Consider the following 11,501-nt stretch of genomic DNA (forward strand, 5'->3'; position numbering starts at 1 on the left):
TGAAGAGCATATCAAAGACACTCTGAGCCAAGTCTCTTAGGAAGGCCCTCGGGTCTGGGGACCTTCGGTGGCGTTAGGGGAACCGCGGTGCCGCAAGTATCGGCTCAAGGGAAAGAGGAGCATCACCGCGCAGTGCCAAGACCCACGGCAGGGCTGGTTGGCTTGTGGCGGAGGCCATCCGAGGGCAATTTTAGGACAAAGCAGAAGCGAAGGTTGGCACTTCAAAGCATTTTTCATCTTCATTTCCTCAGCGCTGCGATGCGCTGCTGGGATGCGGTACGGCTGCCTCCCGGCTGCCATAGCAACGTGTTGCTCAGCCCTGCATCGCGGGGCGAGGGTGATGCTCCTCCAAGCCTGCGGCTTGGCAGCCGCTGGGGGGGGAAATGGAAAAGCTCCTTTTTAAAGCACAGTTTTATGTCACCGTTGAAAGAAAGGAGGGCAGCAAAAGGAAAAAAAAAAAAATGCAGTTTATTTTCACTGTGAAAAAAATAGATAAACTCGTATCTATTTTAGCCATGAGGACAAAACCAGCAGCATGCACTGTACCATGGCTGTGCGGTAGCACACGTGGTGCAAGGTGTTAGCTTTGATGTGCGACTTTATTACCTGCCCAGAGCTGGGGGCAGAGGGCACACGTGCACACACGTGCTTTAAGGCTACTGCTACGTAAAGGAACCGCAAGAAAACACATTCAGAGCCTCCCTGATATCCTGCTCGTGCTTTGAGCCGTCTGAGGCAGGAGAAAGGTGCTGTTTCAGGGTCTGTGCCAGAGTCGGGGAGAAGATTACTGTTGTCTTCAGCGAGCTTTGCCCGAGCCCTGCTAAAGATGTTTTTAATTATTTAGTCTGGTATCACGACGGTGTTCGTTAAGTGTGTTGAACAGCGTGTTTGCAGCCGCTGTACGCCTCCATCGAAGCTGTGAGCGCCCAAGGCCCTGCACGAGCTCCTGCTGCTCTGCGGCGGCAGCCCCACGCTGCGGCACGCAGGTCGCGGCCAAGTCCAGGAGATGAGATCCCCATGCCGTGGAGGCTGCAGCTGCACGAGCCCTTCTGTGTCGTCATCACGGAGACCTCGGTCCCACACTGAGCTCGGCCACGGGACAGCAGGCTGCTCCCGAGAGGCCGTTGTCCCTGGACGGCAGCAGCGCCCGTGCATCCAGCCCTTCCAAAAAAAAAAAAAAAAATCTTCTCCTGGGAGAGATGTTTTGCAGAGATGGACAAACCATTCCTCACCTGGTGAGCGAGATGGAGCGGTGGGGAAGACGCCCTCGCTGCACCCTGGAGAGCCAGAGGCGTGCAGAGCCAACGCCGTGACACCGGCTGCTGGGTCCCGGGTCCCCTCCCAGCATCTAGCGCCTGCGGCACAACGCCTGTGTCCGGCGGGCATCTCAGGCCTCCACACGGCCTTGTGCTTCTCTGGCTGCCCATTATTTCCTTTTATGAAAATGTTTATGTGAGTTAATTCCTTTCTCCCATAAGAAAAGGGGAAAAAAGGCATTTAACCACAGCCCGGGAAAAAACCAAAGTGTCTAGCAAGTTGGCTATAGTTAGGCTTTGTTACCCTGTGTGTGTGAGCAAGGGCAGCAAATACAGTCTCCCGTTAAAATATCACCTTGGAAGGCAAGTATAAAACTGTTAAACTTGCTCACTGAAAACAGCAAACATTCATTTAACTCTCAGTGCTCTTGTCTGGACAGCGCTCTTAGTCGTATGGTTTAGTTTTAGGTAGTCCTGTGCGGAGCAGGGAGCTGGACTCCATGATCCCTATGGGTCCCTTCCAACTCGAGATACTCTAGGGTTCTACGTTTTTATGACTCTTCCTCAGTTTTACAAATTACATATGTATTAAATGTTACTGATTTGACAAAAAGAAAATTTTCTGGACTGTGAGGATTGCAGGAGCAGTATTAGGCTCAAGGAGGATAACAGTATTAGGAATCAAGGTGATAAAAGTTGTTATTTTTTTAAAGCACGATTTTGTTTTGAATAAAAGTGTGATTCCAAGTTACCAGTGTCACAAGCAAGCGCGTATCAAATGGCAACAGGTTTGTCCTTCTTCACAAGAGTGAATATAACTCTGGGATTTTTTCAGCTCTGTGTTTAATATTTCGACTCATCCAAGTAACAGGGAACTGAGGGATTTTGCCGTGGCCCAAAGCAAGAGCTCTGGCTGAACTCCTGTCGCCTGCGATTGCTCAGGGTAACGGTGACACTGAAGATGAAGCCTTATTTCTGCAGCCTTTGTACTTTGCTTCATTAGACTTCTCCTCGCCAAAAATCATCCCCACCCCACTTAGCAGAGACGAGCTGCTGAAGAATACCGCAGGGAAAACCACTTTTAAACTATAATCCTGGAAACGCTTATGCCTGAGCTGGCCTCGTGAAAACCGTGTCTGACTCACGGAGCTACACAAGCACATTTCGTTCTGTAAAAGAGCCGTAGCTTTTCCAGAACATCCACTGCAGGATGTCTTAACAGGAGCTCAAGAGACATTTCAAGTGCCCAGGACATGTGGTGAATAATAAAGGTTCTGCGTGTACTTACGTATACGTGTCGCGGCCATTTCATGAAATGGGAAATAATTTTTTTATTAGACGGGAAAGTGGTGTTACCTACAGGGTGAGTTCTCTGCCTGCCTTGCCTTGAGGCCTGTCTCTTTCTTCGTGGTAGCCATCGTGAGAGATGGCGAGGAACCCATCTGCTTCCCCGCTACTTCATCAGAGCTTCCCAGAGCTGCTGCTACTCACACACAAAGGTTCAGTTTTGTATTTTTGTAGTGCTTCACCATAGAGTCTGCCTTAGCTGGACAGATCATTTATCTTCCTCCCACTGCCAAGAGACACATAGTCATTAATTTGGGGGGAAGGGGGGGCAATTTTCAAAAAATTTGAGTGCAGTTGCTGCCCTGGTTGACTTCAGCAAGCTCTTCGGGTACGCACCGCCCTTAAAGATAATGCCAGTCGGTGTTCTTACAGCCCAGAAAAACCAGAAGTATAAAGCTACCAACTTATTCTACAGTAAAATGATAGACTTCAGAAGAATTGTCTGTAGAAGTAAAACGTATATGTCTCCGTTTCAAATTATTATGACTTTATCAACTGCCACAAAGAAACACAGTCTCTTGTCCAGAAATAATTTATTCATCAACAATAAAACGCTGAATAGAAAAAGCCTTTTAAATAAAACTATATATATAATGCTTTATTTTTTTACTCGATACTCCACAAAAACCACTACAGACAGTAACAAAATAATCCAATTAATCTTAAAAATTTCAAATGATAATTGTCACTCTTCATTTATCGTGTTTTATGAACAATGCAAAGGTCATTTGTTTACATATTGTAGTTTTACTTGATTTCATTAAATCGTTTCTTAAAACACTCGAAGCAATTTGTTGTTTGTTTGCCCCATAATTTATAACATATATAAGTATATCAATAAACAATATAACAGCTCTGAGAAAGATATGCAGACCGTTCAATGGCAAGTAGTCTACCGTAGGTTGTTTAGTGGGAGAGCGGGAAGAAATCACAACTGAATTGGGATAGAAGTCAACACATTGAAGAGAAATAATATTTGGGGAACAATTACATATTTTCCATTGCCCGTTTAGTAATGTGATCTCTTTCAAGCTCTGATTTCTCCTGTTTTAGATACTCTAGCACCTTTGCTAGCATATCCTCATCCAGATACTGCCTGTTTTGCGTGTCATCCATTTCCCCGGCCACGGAAAGCCTTTTGCTGAGCGAAGCCAACTTCGCGGCCTCCTGCGGTCCCAGCTGGCGTAGGTGCTCCCTGATGGCCTGCTCCAGCCGGTCATCTTCCTGCAAGTCGCTTTCAGAAGCTGGAACGGGGACTCGTTTCATCTGGTTCGTATTGATAACTTCAGGATATTTTGCCAACACCTTTGCCAAGTAGTCGGCCAGCTCTTCGTCCTGCTCGTTCAGTTTCTCGTACTCCATTTGTCGCCTTTCCAAATCGTTCATCCAGGCGGCTTTAGGAAACGGGTGTCCTTTCAATCTTCTGGGAATGTAAGACAGTCTTGGCAAATCATTTTCTTGATTAAGACGATTCAGTAAGTAGGAGGGATTCTGATTAGCCAAATTGTCAGTTCCCAGAAGGCTGACAATATCTTCAATATTGAGGTCTTCAGGTAGATTTTCTGGAATAACATTAAGAGGCTGCTTTACGTTATTTTTAAATATATCGCTCTGTCCTAGATTAGTTTCAGCGATCTCGTCGAGGTCTTCTGGGAATTCTGCTTCCTGCTCAGCTTCCAACCTTTCACTCTGAAGCTGCTTTTTTTCTCCAGCCTTCAACATGTCTATTAAATCCTCAGGAGGAATTTGTAAATTCCTTGAGATTTCTATCAGCTGAGCTATAGACTGAGGATCGAGTTGCTTATCCAAAAAGGTGGGTGCTCTTTTTTTCTCAAGTTCTCCTCCAGTCCTTAATTTCCTATTTGCAGCACCGCCCATCAGCCTCTTCAGGTAATAATTCATTAGCTTTGAAACGTCCTGTGACATTTGATCCTTATTGTCTCTTCTTATTTCATCCTCAAGGAAGCTGAGTTTCCCCGATCTTTTCATTTCGTCGTCAATCTCCTCTTCGTGTTTATCAATTTCTTCTTTGCTATCTTTTATCTCTTCCTGGGTTTGACTTTCCACTTTTTCCTCTATGGGATTCCAATCTTCTCCTCCAACCACATCCTCATAGGCAATGTTATTCACTTTATATACATCGTCTTCGTCGTCTGTATACAATTTCTGGTCCTCATCCAGCCTTTCTTTCTTGTGGTTACTAGGTCCTGCCATCTTCCCCAGCTCCTGAAACACAGACTCCAGTGTAGCAAGGCTTTGGGGTGTGTATTGCTCTTCCACTATTTCATTAGTACGCTTGAAAGGACTGTCTCTTGAACTGTCTTCATAGTGCCCAAGCGGCATTTTGAGATATTTTTGCCACCTCTCAGGCCACTTGTAAGCCTCATAATCGTCAGTTACTCCAGCTGGAAAGTTGTTATCTGAACTCAGACCATAAGGTTTATTCTCCTTTGGGCCAACTTTTGACTCTTTCTCAGCTTGCCGCAGGGCTTCCAACATTACCTTAACCCATTGGGACTCATCTTCGGTCAAAGAATCCCTTACGTTATCTGGTAGGTGAACCTGATCTTTGCTTTCTTTCTGTTGCAGGAGATACGGGACACTTTGATAAGAGTTGTAATCAGGGCTGCTTTCTCCCTTGTTAGTTTGCTTGCGAAGATCTTCTATGTATTCCAAAGCTTTGATCATATCGGGATTTGGGAACCTCTGTAAGTTTTTCATTACATAGTCTGGATCTTTCTGAAGCAGCTGATGCTGCTGGAAGGAAGCTGCATCAACCCAACAGACTACGACAAAGAAAAAGGTGAGAGCACAGGCTGCTTCAAGCTGGAAGGTTTTAGTTTCTGCCATGTTTAAAATATTTCCTTGAAATAAAGAAGAAGAAGAAAAAAGAAGCAGTTAACATATGGAGACAGACTTAGCAAACTGAGAAGCAAAATAGAGATTGTTCTTTTAAACTGGAACTTATCGGGAAGAATACCACCAGTACCACACATGTTTTTACTAGTTATGGAAACCTAATATAACTCATACATGGAAGCCATATATTTTGGTGGAAATTTGAGATTTTCTGAATCTTTCCTATGATTCCTCAGTTATACTGGCAACTATTGGTTTCCTATGCTAGAAATTTCTTATCTCTATGTTCAGTGTACTTTATGAACATCAATTTCCCAATGGCAGCACCAAAGTATAAAATACAAGTCCTATATAGCTCATGAAATGCCCGTAGAGGAATCTAGATGTCATTTTGATTATGAAAACAAAGGCTTCAAATGGTAAAATCAGTATATCCAGATATTTAAATGCCGCCCAAAATGTTAATATTAAAACTGCATTCAGAATTATTTTGTGAGATTGTTCCGTAGGGCATCTAATTTCATGCTGGGGTAATACGACTGAGTGGTGCTAGGCTGCAACAGAATTAATGTAATCAAGTGGAGAACGCAGCCTATAAAATGACTTGCAAGTTTATTTCTGTCATTCTTGTTAGCGTTGTTATTTCCTTTTTTGCTATTTCATTAAAAAAAATATTATTTGGATTACAGGTGAATGTTAGTTAAGAGCCTCTACGAGCGAACCATTTTCCTACGGGCAGTGATCCCCTATATGAAGGACAAACTATAATTTGTCCTAAAGGTACAATATAATTTTACTGAATCCTTTAAGACCCGTCTCAGAAATGAGCTCGAGTAGGTGGGTTCCGAGTGGTGATTTCATTCATTCATTCACTTCAGCAGAAATTGAATCGGGTCCCAGGACAGGCAGGAACATGACCATTGGCAAAAGTGAGCTAAATTCAGTTAGAATAGATCAGTAGAAGCCCACGTCTAGTCAGCCTGCCCAGCTTACGCCGGCCAACAATAAATTCTGGAACAGAAGCGGGAAAAAATATGCCTCCGACCGAATTAAGAAGATTACAGCACTGCTGCGTATGAGGATACAGCTGCACAAGCCCAGTCCTGCGGGGAGCTGAGCATCCTCTACCCAGCGAAGGGAAAAATTGCCGTCACTTATTTCCTAGGAGATGCTCAGGCACTGATACACGGGGGCCGTGAGACAGACTAGACTCTTTTCTGACCCAGTTGCATTAACGAATAAAGTACAATAATGAGAAAGAAATTACAAAGATAGAAACTGCTTTGATTGACTGACCTATTTTGGTTCCTTTGGTTTTTGGCTTGGTAAAAGCATCCTGTTGAGACGTTGGTGATTCATGACAGACCGAAAGAGCTACGTATACCACTATTTACCCACTAGAAAGTGGGCGTGAATATGCTCATTTCAGCTCACTTGTAGATTTTTCCACTCAGTTTTTGTTCCTAACGTAATGTGACTTAACTAGATAATTAAAGCAGTATCAGTTCAGAGAGCTGCTTCCCTCCCCCCCCCCCCCGAGTATGCCTGGGCAAGCTAACAGCCGTAACAGCAAACAATTTCCCCAAACATTTCTGGCTACTCAAGCCTGGATACGTTTGAGCATTGATTTCACAAAGGATTGGTTCAGAACAGCTGATGAGAAGGTCCCACCCTCCAGGTCTGAGTTTGCCCCGAAACAAAGCCAACACATCGCTTCATTTTCTGTCACAGAAAAGGCACTAGTCCTATACATAAATGTGTATCTCCACGAAAAATAAAGCACTTTGCTACTTATTGTAGCAAATAAACGAAATTCAGACTTTCTCTTCCGGCAGCGAGACTGGTTATTAACAGAGCCAGTTTGATTAGCGCATGAGAAACTCTGTCCTTTCCGAGGGGTGGGGGAAGGGAGAGTTGTTCCATAATTATCTGCCAGGCACGTCCCACTCACAGAGAGCAGGAACTCAACCCCCTTCGCTGCACACAATCATGTGTTGTTACAGCCTTTGTGAGAGTCGTCAGCATCCCATTAAAATCAAAATGCGCGTAGCCAGGCAAAGTTTAGTTTAGCGTTCCACAAGGGTGTTGCTCGGCTGGGTATCTCCTTTGCAGGAATAACGGGTCGTTGGCTCCTCTCTAGATATTTTGGGAGCATTTGTCTCTAGATCGATTTTCACTTCTGATTTATTGGCAGATGATACTTGAAAGCCTTGTCAAATGGATTTGGGAAAGCTTTCTTTCAAAAGCTTTGAGTTCAGGTCATAAAATCTTGTCATTAAATATACTGCGTTATCTAGGGCAAGAGGACTCCTCCCCAGCCTGTCAGACTTTAATTCCATGTTTTTTTGGAAAAGAGAGGACATTTTAGACTACCTTTAGGATCTATAGTAAAACATTCTCTTCTGTGCCTCTCAAAGGACAAATGCTAAAATGGCTGTTTTGTCTACAGACGGATAATTGTGAAGCTAGCCTAGATGGGGAGCATCTTTTCTCCTCTATTAGCACCTAACAATCAGGCAAATCATCTTTCGGCCAACAAACGTAGAAGTTCCTATTTACAAAACGAGGCGATCGAGTTCACAATTTAACAGGTACCAAGGCAATGCAGACTGACAGAAGTTCCCCCCAAAACAGACAAAAAAATACATCTCCTTTCTGGGATGTTTCCATGGTAGCAGTAATTTTCTCTCTCGATCTCTCTCAGCAGCCGCCTCTGATGCGAATGTAATGTTTCCAGTGAAAATTTGCGATGAAAACTCGTAAGCTTTCCTATGGATGAGTCCCTGCCCTGGGGGTCTGGGGGGGGGGAATCCAACAGCAGTTTTCCATAAGGAAAATAAAGAAATGTCTCACGCACTCGTCCTCCCGTTTACTTTTGCAATAACTAACACGGCTACGGTAAATTTGCCTTTTTTTAAGGCGTATCTAACCCTTTACCCTGTGCAAGGGACTTGAACCACGAACAAAATAACAGCGGGGTGAGGAGAAGGGAAAAAAAACCCCAAACCCCAAGCGGTTCTGAACGAATACAACGACTCTTGGCATACGTGTACATCTGGAGAGTTAGCCAGATTGCGTCTGCATCCAAGGTAACCTCTCATCCTCTATTTTGACGCGGCTGGAGCGCCATGTGTGCGAGCCGGCGTGGCCGAACGCAGTCGCAAACAGACAGGCTATGCTTCCCGGCTTCAGCCCCGGAGGTGGCTGGTGACACAAGTGTACCGCGTATAGACAGTCACGGGTCTGTAGTTTATATATTTATATATTCCACTGCAAAACATCGGCTACGACCCCCCGCCTCCTGCCGTAACTCGCTGTTTAACTTCACCTCCCTTCCCCTGCCGTCGGTTCCGACCCGGCTGGCAGCCGAGCCCCACAGGGCGGCCGAGGGAAGCCGGCCCCGTCCCACCCGCCCCCCCACCCCCCCAATCCCCGGCCGCCCCTCGCCGGGCCCGGCCGCGCCGCGGAGCCCGGCGCGGCCCCTACCTGCCGCCGCCGCTCCCGCCGCCGCCGCCGCCGCCGCCGCCGCCTTCAGCACCCGGACAGCGCCCGCTTATACCGCCCTCGCCGCGCTGACGTCAGCGCCCTCCCGCGCCCCGCCCCGGCGGCGGAGCCTCGGCCGGGCCCCGCCGGCGGGAAGGGACCGGGGACCGGCAGCCCCCCCCCCACCCCCCCAGGTGCGGGCTGAGGGGCGCACCCCCAGACACACCAACACCCACCCCACACACACGCACCCACACCCCCCACACACACCAACACCCACCCCACACACACCCCCACACCCACACCAACACCCCCCCCACACACACACCCCCCAACACCCACCCCCCCCCACACATCAACACCCACCCCCCCCCACACACACACACACACGCACCCACACCCCCCCTACACACCAACACCCACCCCCCACGCACACCCCCACACCCACACCAACACCCCCCCCCACACACACACACCCCAACACCCACCCCCCCACACCCCCCCACACACACACCCACCAACACCCCACACCCCCACACACAGCAACACCCACCCCCACACACACACACACGCACCCACACCCCCCACACACACCAACACCCACCCCCCACGCACACCCCCACACCCACACCAACACCCCCCCACACACACACACCCCCCAACACCCACCCCCCCCACCCCCCCCCCACACACACCCACCAACACCCCACACCCCCACACACACCAACACCCACCCCACACACACGCACCCACACCCCCCCCTACACACCAACACCCACCCCCCACGCACACACCCACACCCACACCAACCCCCCCACACACACACCCCAACACCCCCCCCACACACACACACCCCCCCACACACACACCAACACCCCACCCCCACACACACACCCCACACACACACCAACACCCCACACCCCCACACACACCCCACACACACCCCCACACCCACACCCACTCCCCCACACACACCCCCCACACCCACACACCCCACATACACACTACCCCCCACACACACACCTCCACACCCCCACACCCCCCCACACACCCACGTCCACTCCCCCACACACACACCCACACCCCCCCACACATACACTCCCACACCCCCACCACCCCTCCACACCCGCACCCCACACACCCCCCTTCCCCCCCCCCCCCCCCCCCAAAGGGGTGGGTATAACCTTTCCTATGGATGAGTCCCTGCCCTGGGGGTCTGGGGGGGGGAATCCAACAGCGGTTTTCCATAAGGAAAATAAAGAAATGTCTCACGCACTCGTCCTCCCGTTTACTTTTGCGATAACTAACACGGCTGCGGTAAATTTGCCTTTTTTTAAGGCGTATCTAACCCTTTACCCTGTGCAAGGGACTCGAAACACAAACAAAATAACAGCGGGGTGAGGAGAAGGGGGGGGGGGGGAGGAAAAAGGGGGAGAAAAGGAAAAAAAGGCAAAAAGAAAAGGAAAAAAAGAAAAAAAGGAAAAAAGAAAAAAGGAAAAAAGAAAAAAGGAAAAAAAAGAAAAAGGAAAAAAGAAAAAAGGAAAAAAAAGAAAAAAGGAAAAAAGAAAAAAGGAAAAAAAGAAAAAAGGAAAAAAGAAAAAAGGAAAAAAGAAAAAAGGAAAAAAAAGAAAAAAGGAAAAAAGAAAAAAGGAAAAAAAGAAAAAAGGAAAAAAGAAAAAAGGAAAAAAAAGAAAAAAGAAAAAAGAAAAAAGGAAAAAAGAAAAAAGAAAAAAAAGAAAAAAGGAAAAAAGAAAAAAGGAAAAAAGAAAAAAGAGAAAAGGGGGGGAAGGAAGGAAGGAGGAAAGAGGGGAAAAAGGAAAAAAGGGGTAAAAAGAAAACAAAACAGGCAGACGGGGTACAGTCAGTGCCTTCTGCTTCTCAGCTCCCACAGGCCGGGGGGTGGTGAGGAGCTGGGGGGGGGGCGCGGAACTTTGTTAAGCTGACCAAGACCTGGGGTTTGCAGGTGACGGGCGAGCCGGCAGCGGGGGCGCACGCCCGGGTCCGCGGGACGGGAGCGCGGGGACTGGAGGTGAGCGTGAGCCACACGGCGAGGAAGACCGTGCGCCGAGGCAGCGGGGCGCGAAGGCCAGCGGGTGCACGCACCCGTGTGCACCTACCTGTGCCCGTGCTGTTTGCGGGGGCTGGCCTTTTAACAGCTACAGTCTGCGGGGATTTTTTTTTTTTATTTTATTTTATTTTTTTTTTATCCGTTGCATGAGCCCTCGCAGCGCAGTTCTGGCTTTGCGACAGGGTAGGGACGGTTCACGGCATCCCTGGCCTCTTCGTCAGGCGCGGGAGGCCCGGGAGCTCCCGGACCGACTAGAGCGTCCTGCTGAGGTCTGGGTGCTCTCGGGGCAGGGGCTGAGGGGGGGGGGGGGGGTGGCAATGACACCCCTCCGTTGGATGCCTGAGACAGATGGAAAAACCGAAGCACGTCGGGGAAAGATAAGGGGGAAGGATCCCCTCTACGGTAGCTTCCCTGCCCCGGGGCCCGCGGGCAGCGGTGCAGGAGGGCACAAGCACCCCACTGCCGCAGGGCTCTGCCTCCGCCGGTGG

General features: G+C 48.5%; 1 protein-coding gene across 1 annotated transcript; it reads right to left on the reverse strand.

The window, feature by feature from the left end:
- Positions 1-3,170: 3,170 nt before the first annotated feature.
- Positions 3,171-9,010, reverse strand: SCG2 (secretogranin II). Its single transcript, XM_076340872.1, has 2 exons — positions 8,949-9,010; positions 3,171-5,467 (listed from the first exon to the last, which is right to left on the reverse strand). Exon 2 carries the CDS (start codon positions 5,451-5,453, stop codon positions 3,591-3,593), a length of 1,863 nt encoding a protein of 620 aa, XP_076196987.1. The 5' UTR covers positions 5,454-5,467; positions 8,949-9,010; the 3' UTR covers positions 3,171-3,590.
- Between the last annotated feature and the right edge of the window lie 2,491 nt (positions 9,011-11,501).

This window comes from Aptenodytes patagonicus, chromosome 6 (assembly GCF_965638725.1).
Source record: "Aptenodytes patagonicus chromosome 6, bAptPat1.pri.cur, whole genome shotgun sequence".
NCBI lineage: Eukaryota > Metazoa > Chordata > Aves > Sphenisciformes > Spheniscidae > Aptenodytes > Aptenodytes patagonicus.